The sequence below is a fragment of the Haliaeetus leucocephalus genome, unplaced genomic scaffold (genome assembly GCF_000737465.1).
Source record: "Haliaeetus leucocephalus isolate CR32 unplaced genomic scaffold, Haliaeetus_leucocephalus-4.0 Scaffold76, whole genome shotgun sequence".
NCBI lineage: Eukaryota > Metazoa > Chordata > Aves > Accipitriformes > Accipitridae > Haliaeetus > Haliaeetus leucocephalus.
The window spans coordinates 876997-890380 of record NW_010972512.1 but is presented as its reverse complement, the minus strand read 5'-3'; the positions used below and the strand labels follow the sequence as shown (position 1 = coordinate 890380).

The window sequence follows — 13384 nt, the reverse complement described above, 5'->3', positions numbered from 1 at the left end:
TTTCAGAAGGTCACATTACAAAAACATTATTAGGGTGACAAAAAAAGGCATTCAAAAGTTAGGTGAAACTGTAACAAAGTCAACCTCTGGCAGTTTACATCAACCTCTCAATAATGCAGGGCCAATTTCAACACTGGATTTAAGGACATGATCACACCTGTTATTTTATTTTAGCTGTCAGGTTAACACACCAGTGCTGTGCAAGAAAACAGGACTAGTCCCCTCTAATATATACCATGATATAGGTTTTACAGCTCATTTAAATTGTATGTCTTTCCTACAGAAAATAAAAGATGCCAGAAGCGACACCGAGGAAAGTGACAGGAGTGAAGCAGAGGATCTGGCAAAACAAAGAGTAATGCAGGTCTTGCTGCAAAACACCAAGAGCTGGGCAGATTCTTAAAAGCAGGGAGGCTGAATGGGACCCTGGGGGGAGAGGCCAGACAGGGTGACAGATGGCTTCACAGTGGTCTGCCTGAGGCATCATCCAATGTCTGGATGGAAGTAATTTCATTATAGTGTTTACAGGCAGTTAAGTCACTTCAGGAGATGTTTTCTTCCCTTCTCCCATTTCGACCATTCTTTTACTACTACTCTATGATTTATCCAGGAAAAAAAAAAAGGCCTGCCAGCCAAAGTCTCACTGTAAACAGGAGAAGAGGGGTTGAACAAGCTGCTGAAGTTATGACACCTAACTGTGGTTATCTCAAAACCTTCCCAAAGGTTCATGAGATAATAAATTACAACTGCTGAAGATTTAACTGACTTGCAGTTTCAGAAGATACTGGCAGTCATTGCCAGCCATGTCATGAAAGGGCTTGAACGTGAAAGATACTAGCTTAAGTAAGCGGCAAATAAGTTTTCAGTTGTATAGTATAAAATGGTCAGGCTTTGGGGAAGGATAAACCATTTCTACAAATAAGTCCTGGCCAACTGATACAGGCTGTGTTTGCTGTATAAATTATACAAAATAGCTCCTGTGTCTAAAAGATTTTGCTAACTGAATGTCTACTCCGGGAGAAGGCTCCTAAAATTGAAAGCAACTGAAATGCTTTCGAATGCACACTTTTCCACCAGAAATTATAATTTAGTCTAAACGGAAACTTCCCATGGGGATATATTCATTTTGTTGAGGTTTCATTTTCAAAATCAGAAAATAAGAGTGTTACAATACTAACATTTTAATGGGATAGTTTAGGGGTTGGGTGACTTTTCACCTTGTAATATATTGTATCTGATGTCATTTTCAGAATTTATAGTAGAACATAAAATTTAAAGTTGATGTGAAAATGGATTACACCTAAACCAAAGAGTCTGTTTCACCTAGATTTCGCATGATACCAAAGTTCTTTAGAATATCAGGTCTTATGTCAGTAAAAAAATCTTCTTAGAAACTTGCTGGAAGTCTGACATCACTGCCAACTCAAAAGCTCAGAAAATGCAGACAGACAAATCTACATGTATTTATGTCTGTAAACAATACACAGAAACCTGAAAACACTGTCTTTAAAACACCTTTTCTACTCAGGCTTTGAGTATGCTTCCAAGGGATCTGACACATTTTACACAAATACTAGGGGAAACTGTTTCTGAAAAATGCAAAGAGGTGGAGAATGAAGGATGGTGCAACTATAAGACACTGCTGTGAAGTACCGTGGTCCATCTCCCACATCTGACCTATGCAAGGCAAAATATAGAAAAAGGCAGGAAAGACGTGCGACAGAAAGGCAGAAGGAACTGAGCCAGCATTCCCTTGAAGGACTTTGACATTCAGATCTGCAGGAAGCAATGCTGAAAGGCAGCCAGCAACCTATCTCTGTGGGACGCCAGCCTTGAGGAGGATTGCCTGTTGCCTAGCTCCGACTAGTTGTACTTTGCTGGGAGTGCAAGACCCTTCATTAGGATACCTGGTGTAAGGGTTTGCCCATGAATTATTTCACCCTGTCCCTGAGGGATGATGCTTTCTTTTAAAGCCCCAAATCATACAGGAGAATCTCAGCTTTTAAAAGATTTATAGAGCCTCCAGGGCACAAGAGTACAAGTGGCCATCAGACTCAAAGAACAGGCCCAGCTTTTCATTGCTGCCAGCTCCATCACAGGGGAAGCACCAATTCTGCTCTCAGCTCATGGAGCTGGCAATGCCGCAGCCTGGCTGGAGTCTGACAGATGGACTAGAGCCGAGCCAGCCTGGATTGAGAGGGCTACACATTTGCAGGCCTAGAGTAGCTCCTGGCACCCTGACGTAGTTCTCAGTGGTAGGATTGCTTTTAACCAACACCTTTGGGTTTTTAAGGCCTCTCCCATTCTCTGGAGATGATAATCATTCAGCTCAGGAACTCTCTTAAGTACATTTTCCTTTCCGTGTTGCTGCATCACATCGAAGAACCAAGAGGTGACAGTAATGCTTGTAGTGCAGCCTCCCAGGTCGCTGCTGTTGCACTCTCCCCCTCTTGTCCAGTCAAGCAGACTCGTGTGGCAGCCATTCTCTCAGCTGCTCCATCCTTGGGAGGCCTGAGCTCCCTTGGAGATCTATCTATCCCCTCCTGCAGCGCTCAGTCCCTAGTCCTGCCCATCAAACCCTCTTCCTCATACGCAGTCTTTAATTAAGGCTACATGCAAGTCCCTGCTCCTTGCACCCTCATTTCAGTGCTTTGGGATGGGGATTTTTATTCTGGGTCCTTACAGCAATGAACCCAAAGGGGACTAGGGAAACTGAAGCAAGACTCAAGTAAGTGCCCCAGTTTGCAAATGGTTATCATCATATTCCTGAATACATAAATCCAGAACAGCCTCTCTCCTTCTGTGGTGTTCTCCAGCCTGGAATAAAGGTAATTTTAGGCATAATTACATAACCTGGGAAACTTGCTTATTTCAGGGTAAAACGATACTGATACTGGGTATGGCTTGACCGCAGTGGTTGGTTGTTGGGTGTTTTTTTTTGCTCTGTCCTACAGCACTAAGAGCTCATACATCTTGCTGAAGATTCCCTTGACACAGATTTATTATTTTACTCCTACAATTTTTCTAACACTGATGCAATGACTTTCCTGCCTCTCCCAGCTGTTCAAAGGACAGAGAGACACAGAGGTTAAAGGTCAGAGCAGCCCTTTATTTAGCATCGACCCCGAGGAGTTTATGTACCATAACAATGCTGACCACTATTTCCAATAACGACCTGCAACCTTTGTGTAGACATAAAGGTTTCACTGGCTTTTGCTTCAAGTTCAGTTGCCAGGTAGAAAAAAAAGACAAAGTTATGAAGGAACAGATCTATTTTCAAAATTAAAAAATTTCACAGACCAAACTTGATGCAATCTAATTCCCATCAGCTGTAAAGCATATGACTTTTTGGATATGCTGGATCTGGCATCGCTCATGCCTATGTATCAAATCTTCGCACAGACACACATCCATGAATAGGAAGGGGGCAAGGGAGTTTGTTATCTATAACCTGGCACATATCAATGTAGGGATCAAAGAGGACTACAATGGGGAGGGCACCGTTCCCCTTCCTCTGTCCAAGGAGATAAATTCGTCCATTCACGGTGCTGCATCCCATGAAGAACTTCTGGGTCAAGCATTCCTCATCCACCTGGGTCCATTCATCTGTCTCCACATCAAATCGAAAAGCTCCCCCTCCTATGGTGTACAGAGCACCATTCAGTGATGTGATGCAGAGGTCATACCTAGGAGGGAAGAAACCCTTGATCAGAATCAATGGCCACTGAAATATTCAGTGTGACCTTGGTCCTCATATCAAGAGTCCCATTTAAACAGAGAATCACAGAAATGTTGCTGGACAGGACTTCTGGATTTCTCCAGTCCAACCTCTTCTTGGAGCAAGACCAAAGCTGTAGAACCTTTCTTCTCCTGCTAGATCCCAGAAGATTATTTCTTACCTTGGAAGCGGGGAGAATGAGATGACATCCCAGCTGTCCGTCTCCGTGTTCAGCCTTTGCACTCCATCATATACATGTCCATTTTCATCCAGGCCACAGACCACATAGATCCTGGTTCCCACACTGACCGCATCTCCTCTCTCCACAGGTTGAGCCATAGGACTCATGCTTTCCCACTCTGACTCCGTCAGAGCCATGCGCTCCACTGCTGGGATTATCCCTTCATCTGTGCTCCCTCCAAGTACATACAGGTAGAGCCCTGCTCCTACTGCACAATGGCTATTGCGGGACTTCTTCATGGCAGGCCCTTCCAGCCAGCTATTGTCCAAGCAATTGTAGATAAGCACCCAATCCACACTATACCACACAAACTCATCTCGGAAATACCCTCCTGTCACAAAAAGGAAGCTCCCTGGAAAGACAGCAGAGAAAGTATCAGTTACATGAAGGCTGAAAATTGCTCCTGCCCCATTTCTTCCTGGGCTGTACCAATGAGGTGCAAGATGAGCAGAGAAAATTACTGCTCTTTGTATCAGTTTGCAGTATTTGATTCCTCATCTACACAGATATGCTGTGTCTACAGGATGCAGTAAGTCCTTCCAAGTCTGCTCCCACTCTTGAACAGAATTATGGAAACTGTTTGGAAAGAACCTCTGGGGATCTCACATCCAAACTCCCACTTGAAATGGGACTATCACCAACACTAAATAAGGGAAGCCATGGTACTGAGCCGTCTTGAAAGTCTCCAAGCATGAAGATTTCACAACATCCATGGGTAAGTTTAACTTAATGGGAACTATAAATCAGAAGTCAACATCTGTCAAAACCACCATGGAAGAGAAGGCCAAAAAAATACACTGCCTACAGTGAAGTCATTAGACTCACTCCACATAGAGCTAATGTAAGGAGTTCAATAGTTTCTGCTGTATGAAAAGAAATATTCAGCGTTGTCTAACATTCTCCCAAGACTAAGGAAAACAAAATCACTCTTTGAACAAATACGAGCACAAATATGAATGAGGTTTTGGCAATGCTGAACAACGCAGTTTTACAGGAGAAGCAGCTGAACTCCCTGCATTTGGGTCTCTCAGCCTCAACTTCTGTTTGCATTTGCTCAGTCCCACTTCTCTGTAAGTTACCTACTGCTGCCACTGCATATTGGGTGAGGTTCCTGCGCTGCAGTGGAGAACAAGCCTGCCAGGTCCCCGTTTTAGGTTGAAAGAGAAATAATTCTTGCTGTTCCTTGTCATGCTTTCCTCCCAGGACATATAAGGTGTCATAGCTCCGACCAGCGTAAGGACACAGTTCTGTATTTTGCCAGCTGGGTGGAGGACAGCTGTCTAACTTCTTTATTATTCTGGAAAAGGTATCCATCTCTCCAGGGTACTTGCTGCGTTTCACCAAGGCATCAAGGAAGGACAAACTCAGGAAAGTGACCCTGACTTCACCCACCAAATCCAGAAAGTCTTCTTCCCTCGTTGCTGGGTCCTCCATTATCCACCTCATAATACTGTCAAAAACCACATCTTCTCGTGAAACAAAGAGGTCATCGCTTTTTATGAGCTGCATCAGCATTTCTTTGGGTAGTGCCTTAAATTCTTCCTGGCACATCACATCCCCCCAGTGAGTGAGAGCCACATTCATAGCAGATGCATACAGCTCCATAAAGGCAAATTGCTGCGAGTAGGTCATCAGGCCCAGGCAGTTGGAAACATCCAGCTCTCTCTCCAGAAATTTCTCACACAACAGTTTCACCCTGTCAAACTGAAAAAAATCAGCTGTTTCCAGTAAGCTGGTCACATTTTCTTGACCTATAAGCACTTGGGCTGTGTGAGTGAACTCAAGCAGTGCCTGAAAAGGCACTGCATCAATCCCTCTTATCACTATGTGGTGTTCACAGCTCTCTCTCGCTCCCCCAAAAAACATGGCTTCAAAATAACGACTGTGTACTGAAAGCACCCTACGGCTGACCTGAAAGAGTCTCTCTCCAACCTCAAGAACTGTGTCTGCAATCATTTCTGTCTGAGGTCCCAGCTCCTCTGGTTCTTGTGCAGGCTCCATGCTTGTTGACTGCCAGGCAGTTAAAATTAACTCAATCCTTATGCAGCCTTTACTCATGTGAGGTCTCTGGAAACATTATCCCCCTAGGTAGTATAAATACAAGATAAGCCAATCTTGTCCTAAAAATAGAGTATGTTTTCTACCCTCCCGCTTTGCTCCTCAGTCTTTCCTGCTGCTTTCACAGCAGCAATAGCAGGAGAGCTGTATAACCAAAAAAACCGCAGATTTAATTGGCATCTACCTTAGCCAGGTAAGATGATAGTGAATTAGCAGAGCTGTTAGCCAAGCAAAGAGCCTGGACTATGAGGAAGAAAGAGGAAAAACAACAACAATCTTCCTAAGCACTGACTAAATATCAAGAAGTTGTAGAAGAACATTGAACCCATTTGGAAAAAAGTATCCATTACAATACTTTACACTTCTGCAGATCAAAAACAGAGGAAAGCTCGACTTCTGGGAAAAACAACTGATTTCCCCAAAGCCACATCCTTCATCAGTTCAAGTTTAGTATCAAATTCCAGATTGCTTGCTGTATTTAGTATATATTTAACTTTATACTTTAGTAAGAGATGGGGGAAGGAATGAGCCCCCATTCAAACCCAGATGGCTGTCACATATTTGGTCATCCTTAATCTCAATGCACTGAACAGATATAGTCATAGTACAAGCAACAGCTCACTGATTCCACACAGTGAATTCCTCAAAGTGTTTAGACCAAGCTATTAGGTGGAGAGATTTGCATAGTGACCTTGAACTAGGGCCCCTTATCCCAAAGAGCCCATCCCAGCAAGACTCAGTCCCATTTCTTGGTGGAGTTCAGCAAGCAGAATAGTGCTATCTGAGCACCTTTTTTCCCTGGAGGTTCTCCCCTGCATTTCTGGAAGAGGCTTCTGCAAAACTGCTGTTACAAATGGATTTATAAACAGTCACATTTAAGAATTAATCCAATAGAAAAGCATATACACATTTAAAATTCAGCTATAGAATCACAGAATGGTTCAGGTTGGAAGGGACCTTTATAGGTCTAGTCCAACCCCCCTACAATGAACAGGGACACCTTCAACTAGATCAGGTTGCCCAGAGCCACATCCAACCTGACCTTGAACATTTCCAGGGATGGGGCATCTATCACCTCTCTGGTCAACCACCCTCATTGTAAAAAAATTTCTTCCTTACATCTAGCCTGAATCTACCCTCTTTTAGTTTAAGAGCATTACCCATTGTCCTACCACAACAGGCCCTGCTAAAAAGTTTGTCCCCCATCATTTTTATATTCTTATTTTCAGGTACTTGACTCCCAAATATAACCCAGAAGTCTGCACTACAGAAAAGGACAGCCATGTATCTTGCAATGAAGACTGAGCAACCTATTAACTGAGCAGGAAATGCTGGAAACATGCCCATTGCCAGAGTTTATGCACTTGACACATGACTTTAGGCAGATCTCTGTACCCTCTGCATCTAGAGCCTGCAATCTACTGAAGAGAGCTTCAGCAGGTCTGTTTCTGACACTACACTCAGAAAACAAGAGAGTGCAGAGATGGTACAGCATGTTATTGGTATCAACCACCAGCAATCTCTCTCCCACCTAAGGGATGGTTCAAGACTCTACTCGGGCTGATGGTGAGCAAATTCTGCTCCAAACACTCTAAATAAGGAGACTCTTTTGAATTGTGCAATTGCATGAAGAACAAGCTTTGTGGTGTTAGAAAAAAAGTTATGTTGGAAGGAGCATGACTCTACAGACAGCTCTGTGAAGCACTCAAAGAGTGAGCTCCTAGGACATTAAAATCCAGAAGCACTGAAGTTTACACAGGCAATATGCCACACAAGACAATTAGTTCCTAGTTTCATAGCCTCCTGGAGAAGTCCGACACACTGAACTGGAATTCCCATCCATTTCAGAGCTGACGCAGGAAAGGTTATGAATGGGAGTATGGTGCTGTTGCCAAGATGAACAGCCAACACAACCTGTCCTTGGCATGTTTTCTTGACAACCTCTAGGAACAAGACTGCTGCTGCCACCAAAACAATTTACTCTGCCACATCCTCCTCATAAAGGGTCCTCAGGAAAAAACAGGTGGCAGAAGCAGGTTACATACAGCTTACAGGCACATAACCTCTACTAGACAGTCTTTAAAATGCCTAACAGAAAAGCACAAGTCCTCAAAAAAGGGACCAGATGCTCTTAATTTCTCATTGATTTCCTGTCTTAGAGTGGAGCACAGCTTCTGATCTGGTCCTTCCCAATTTTGCTGTGTTTACATACCTCCTGAACAAATTTCATTTAGATTTACAGCTGTGGAGAACTGCAATGTCAGCTGTAGAGCACTTTTTCCAGACTAAAAAAAACCCAGACATTCAGGAACAGATTAATTTGTATTTATTCACTCAAAACTCCTCAAATCTTGCTGTTTCTGCAGTATAAAAGAAATAAAAATGTTTACTTACAAATCAAGTTATAACAAGCAGAACCACAAGTAGATAGCTACAATATAAAAATATGCAGTATTTCCAGATACTGCCTACAATTGAACATTAGGATCTTAAATATTCTTCCCCTAAAATTCCAACTATCAAAGAGATACTTCTGTAAGGTTCATGTCACTGAGCCAAGAATCATCCTAGAAGTTAGTCCAGTCCTTCGGTAGAAATATGTGAACCTTCTGATACACAGATCACAGCCCACAAGATCTGAAATAAGTGCTAGAAAAGATCTTAGCAACACAGCTTGTAAAGGTGATGACAAGGTACTATACAAGGAAAGTAGTTTTCCTGCATGCGCTGGAGCAAGCAGGCAAAAGAGACTGAACTCAACAGCGGGGAAGACTACAACACAATGCTTCCCAGCTGAGTACTCACATATCTAAGAGGAAGAAAAACATGTTCTAATGTATTTAGGCTTTAGATTAATTTAGATTAAGTACATTTTTAATGTATTTTAAAATGTAAATAATATAACCAATATTCAGGGCATTCTTTACTAATTTTATGTGGTTGTTTGAAAACTCATAAGATCAAGAGGGTCTCAGACAATAACATGACAATATATTCTCTCCTGTCAGCTCTAAACAATGTAGTTACACACTTATTTGCAGGAGGGGAAAAAAAAAAATCAGAACTTACTTCTTACACACCATGCCCCATCCTCTCATCATTTATGGAAAGCCACAAAAATAAAAGTTGACTGTTCTTTCACACTAACAAATACACATTCAAACTCCTCCCCCAAAACAGGAAGCTTCTCACACACTGATAGTTTTCTCCAATGATTTGCACCCTTGAAGTCTTCAGAGACAATCCAAAGAAAGCATTAGCCATCTTGCTGCTGAATGAAAGGGTTTGGAATAGCTTCCATTCCATCCTGTGGACAAATAAGAACTACAGAAGTCCCTCTGCAGACCACAAGTCCCAGCTGACGTGTGTCTTCTGTTAATTTGTATTGATCATCTGGATCTGAAAAACAGACCAACAGTTACAATGGCAACATAAGGAATAGAAGCCAAATTCCATCAACTTCAAAAGGCACAGACATACGGGTTTTTTCCAGGCATCTCTGCACTGTTTTATTGAACACATGGACTATAAAAGTGATGCAGCAGTAATACATGATGTCTTCCAAGACATTACTGATTTACTAATTTTCAAAAGTAGCACATGCTACAGTGAGCAACAAAGAACTTCGCTTTGTATGCAAAGCAGAACACATGTCTTCTAAAGAATTCAAAGGTCCTTTCATTCATCTAACCAAAAGCATACATACAAGTGATTAAAAAAGCTCCTGACCCTATTTCAAATGCCATTATAGACAAACATTTTGGGATCAATGCAAATCAGAAAAAGACCCTGACTTCAGAATGCACTGGTCTATTCCCAGACCAAGCCAAACAAGGCTGTGGATGGGGACAGAGAAACACTTAACAATAGCCAATTCTACCCTCCTCGAGAAGTCAATATATTTGACAATCATCTTTTAAAGCTACCTTCTGAGAACAAAATTAAAGCTTCAGATGCTTCCTTGTAAGCAGGCAAGAGAATACTCTTCAAAAACACTGACCTATCATATGATAAGTTTTGTTTCAGAGAGAAGAAAGGGAAATGGGAATATTTATCCTTGGATGGGAAAAAGAAAAAAATAATAAGAAAAAAAGCCCTACGGCTCTATTAGATCTAAGAAGCTATAGAAGGCTTTAGTTCCACAGAAATGCAAAGAGTGCATTTAAAGTAGTGTTTAAGACAGTAAGATACTAGTTCTTGCTGAGATGCTTTTCCTCCTTTGAGCAAAACAGCAACCCTCCAGCAGTATAAATAAAGGCAAAGGCAACTGCCTTATCTGAAGGGAGACACACTACTTTATTCAAGCTTTAGAGGACAAAAGCAGCAAATGAGTTATAGAGGAGCTCAAGCAAGGACTACCAAGAATGTTCCAATACAGTGAATATGCTTAATCTAACTTCTGTTATCCCTTTCTTTACAACTTATCATGAATGTGTCTCAGTTTGATGTCAACCCGCAGTTTATGGTTATTCACTCACAGAGCTGTAAGATTTCTGTTAAGAAAATTATTCAGCGGGGGGGAGGGGGGGGTGCAAGCAGAAAAAAGGCTTTACACAGATAGCATATTACTTACCTCGCATATATTCAATGGTACCATCTAGCACAAGGTTCAGAAGAGGGTCAAATCCTTTCAAGACACCACTTGCTATTGAAGACCACACACAAAACAATTATTAGAGACCAAAACCAGGTATACAGCAACACAAGACTTCATGAAGGTCAAGTTCAGTTCTCCAGCTCTGTTCCCTCCTTCAAGCAAGGCTATCAAGCAAATGAGACCAGAGAGATTAAACAGTGCCTTCTTTATCAAAGTGCAAATGCACAAGAACCCCATTTGCTTTGTACCAATTGAAACTTACAAGTTTTTCAAGCAATTCTTCAAAATGCTCTTCAAGACACTAACATTTTTGTTTTCAGGCAATTTCAGAGGCATTTTAAGAAGACTTCAGCATAACAAATAAATACAAGCCACATGACCAAAAAAAAAAGCCACACGACCAAAAAAACAACCCCAAAACCAAATAAATACCCTTAGCAAAGGGATATGGCAAAAAATGAGGCAAGATAAAATTCTGAAGTGTTTTCCTCACAAAACCCATCTTCCGGGTGCCCTCCTAGAATATAATCCCTTTAGCATAAGCACTGCCTTCATAGGAATGCACTGCAGACAGACAAGCACTTTGTCCCAAAAGAGTACAATTCCACAAGACTGGGCACTAAATAAATCACAAGACTACACAGAATGATCTCCCAAGTTGAAAAATACTTGTTGATTACCAGCATTACTATCATTGCTAACAGCCCAAATCAATGAAGAGACTCTTACAATCCCAGGTGTTCTATGAAGATCAGAAAGGAACTTGGCATGAATTTTTTGAGAAGAAAATCTAAACCAATAGATTCAATGGAATTGTCAACTGCCCCAAAACTACAAAAAACCCCAAACCCCCCCAAAACCCACACTTATCAGTAAGGCATCCAAGTAACTTCCAAAACCTCGCAAGCAGCAGGTCCCAGTGGAGTTTTAAAAGACATTTTTAAAAGCAAACCAAGTTTTCTTTGCAAAAGCTTCTGCCGAGCATCTTCCATGCAGCATGCTGTTAACTTTCAGACAAACAAGTAGTCTGCAGGTGGCGCTATCAGCTGCACTGGGATGGATAGCTGTAGATACGGTGAGGGAGCAAGTAAGGGGGAGCAGGGAACAACGATGCAAAACCCTCGAAAGTGATGAAAAGACATGGTGAAATATGTTGAAACAATCAATGAACTCCAGGCACATTTAGTATGTTAAGAGATGAAAGGGATGACAGGTGTACTAATCGTAATGTAGTCAAATGTTATGGCCTAACTGTGGTGATACACCTCAGTTTAGGGTTAAACATGATGCATTGTCCTTTAAGGAGGACCATTACGCAGTAGTTTCACTGTGTAGGCCTGGTTACTTTGTATAAACGATGCAGGCTTTGCCAGCAAGTATACCCTTGAAGAAGGAACTAAACGCTGATGAAAAGGAAACATCCTGCTCCAGAAGGCACCGAAGGCCAGATGATTGCCAAACCAGCATGAACTAGGGGAAAAGTAAAGGCAGCAGGTGGAAGATCAAGACCACCAACTCAACTCAAGACCTAAAAAACTTACCTCCACCCCACCTCCTTGAGCATGTGCTGTAGAATAAAAGAACACTGTACTTTTAACTTGAAGCAGAGAAAAACCTTAGCCCAATAGAAATGGTGGCAGATAAGCAACTACCAATAATGATTTGGGGGAAGGACTTTGGAAACTAAGTGGGTGAATCTAAAACTGTATAAATTGCTTGCTTAACTGCAGGGTATGCTAGCTTTGTGGAATTACCACATAGCACCCATCTTTGCACAAATATTAAATAAATAATGTCTCTCCCGAGTGTGTGATTACTGGCTCATCACACACCAGGTGACAAATCTGCTTTTCGGACAACAGTAACACCCATAAACGTTTCTTTGCTGCTTTAAGTGCACCCTTGCAATGTGAAAAAACAGCCAGAAGAAACAAGACAGTTGAAGACAACTAATAAAAGAAGATGAAAAAAAGGTGCACGGATGAAACAAAGATAAAACTGCAGCCAGGGGATTAATGGAAAAGTTAAAGGAAATAAGCGTCACACCTGTAACTGCAAACAGGAACAAATAAAAGCACCTGCTACTCATCATCTTTCCTTGAAAGCAAGCAACACAGGAGACGAAAGCTGACAAGCAAAGACCGAGTCAAAACACCAAAACGCAAAGTAAGCTTCATGCTGCAGAGGCACATGCCTCATCCCCGGTCCGGGGCCGACCGCCAGCTTACCTTCTCTCCCACCTTGGAATTTCACTCGGATCGTTTTGTCGATGTACTTGGAGAGGTCCAAAATACTCTCCTTCTTCTTCTTCTCCTTGTCCTAAAGGCGAGGAGCAAAGACAATCTGAATTAGAAAGAACCCTCCCCTGCCCCACCCTTCCCCCCGGTTACATATATCCTCCATAACGTTTCTTTTTATTGCGCTGTTTGTAACACGGCCACGGAAACCGCCCCAAGACAGAGCTCCACGCGAAAGAAGAGCATGAGGACAGGCCGACTGGCACGGCAGCGGGCCGGCAGCACAGGACGGCCGGGCCTCTACGGCACCGCCGCGGACACACGCGGCCATAAATCCCCCCCCAGGGGCCGGGCCGGGCCCACCCCTGGGCCGCCAACGATCAGCGAGAGACGCTCCGGGCCCCGCTCGCCTCCTCACATAAGGCCGCGCACCCGCAGAAACCCCGCTTCTCACCGCCATCTTGCCCGCGCCGCCGCCACCTCCGCCGACGCTCGCCATTTCATTCGCCGCTGCCAGAAGTGACGTTCGACCT

At 42.7% G+C, this 13384-nt stretch overlaps 2 protein-coding genes across 4 annotated transcripts; both read right to left on the bottom strand.

The window, feature by feature from the left end:
• Positions 1 to 3112: 3112 nt before the first annotated feature.
• On the bottom strand, positions 3113 to 6951 carry LOC104840080 (kelch-like protein 24). The gene is made up of 3 exons (XM_010580786.1): positions 5039 to 6951; positions 3900 to 4311; positions 3113 to 3686 (listed from the first exon to the last, which is right to left on the bottom strand). The coding sequence occupies exons 1-3, from the start codon at positions 6015 to 6017 to the stop codon at positions 3380 to 3382; spliced, it is 1698 nt and encodes a 565-aa protein (XP_010579088.1). The 5' UTR covers positions 6018 to 6951; the 3' UTR covers positions 3113 to 3379.
• Positions 5594 to 13371, bottom strand: LSM7 (LSM7 homolog, U6 small nuclear RNA associated (S. cerevisiae)). Of its 3 annotated transcripts, XR_775222.1 has the most exons (5): positions 13306 to 13371; positions 12843 to 12933; positions 10591 to 10662; positions 9214 to 9416; positions 5594 to 5663 (listed from the first exon to the last, which is right to left on the bottom strand). XR_775222.1 is itself a non-coding variant. In XM_010580796.1 (4 exons), the coding sequence occupies exons 1-4, from the start codon at positions 13348 to 13350 to the stop codon at positions 9274 to 9276; spliced, it is 351 nt and encodes a 116-aa protein (XP_010579098.1). In that variant the 5' UTR covers positions 13351 to 13371; the 3' UTR covers positions 7856 to 9273. The 3 variants fall into 3 exon arrangements, 2 of the variants coding, with proteins under 2 accessions (XP_010579098.1, XP_010579113.1); XM_010580796.1 differs by lacking the exon at positions 5594 to 5663 and having other exon boundaries at positions 7856 to 9416; XM_010580811.1 differs by lacking the exon at positions 5594 to 5663 and having other exon boundaries at positions 7856 to 9416; positions 12843 to 12927; positions 13306 to 13332.
• Positions 13372 to 13384: the final 13 nt, after the last annotated feature.

What these genes read in the sequence shown, in the direction of transcription:
- LOC104840080 (XM_010580786.1), bottom strand. Translation starts at nt 6,017, where the DNA reads ATGAGTAAAGGCTGCATAAGGATTGAGTTAATTTTAACTGCCTGGCAG. An exon ending in ATATGCAGTGGCAGCAGTAG is followed by an intron (nt 4,312 to 5,038) that starts GTAACTTACAGA and finishes CTGTCTTTCCAG; the next exon opens with GGAGCTTCCTTTTTGTGACA. An exon ending in TCATTCTCCCCGCTTCCAAG is followed by an intron (nt 3,687 to 3,899) that starts GTAAGAAATAAT and finishes CTTCCCTCCTAG; the next exon opens with GTATGACCTCTGCATCACAT.
- LSM7 (XM_010580796.1), bottom strand. Translation starts at nt 13,350, where the DNA reads ATGGCGAGCGTCGGCGGAGGTGGCGGCGGCGCGGGCAAGATGGCG. An exon ending in ATTCCAAGGTGGGAGAGAAG is followed by an intron (nt 10,663 to 12,842) that starts GTAAGCTGGCGG and finishes GGTCTTCAATAG; the next exon opens with CAAGTGGTGTCTTGAAAGGA. An exon ending in TACCATTGAATATATGCGAG is followed by an intron (nt 9,417 to 10,590) that starts GTAAGTAATATG and finishes TCTGTTTTTCAG; the next exon opens with ATCCAGATGATCAATACAAA.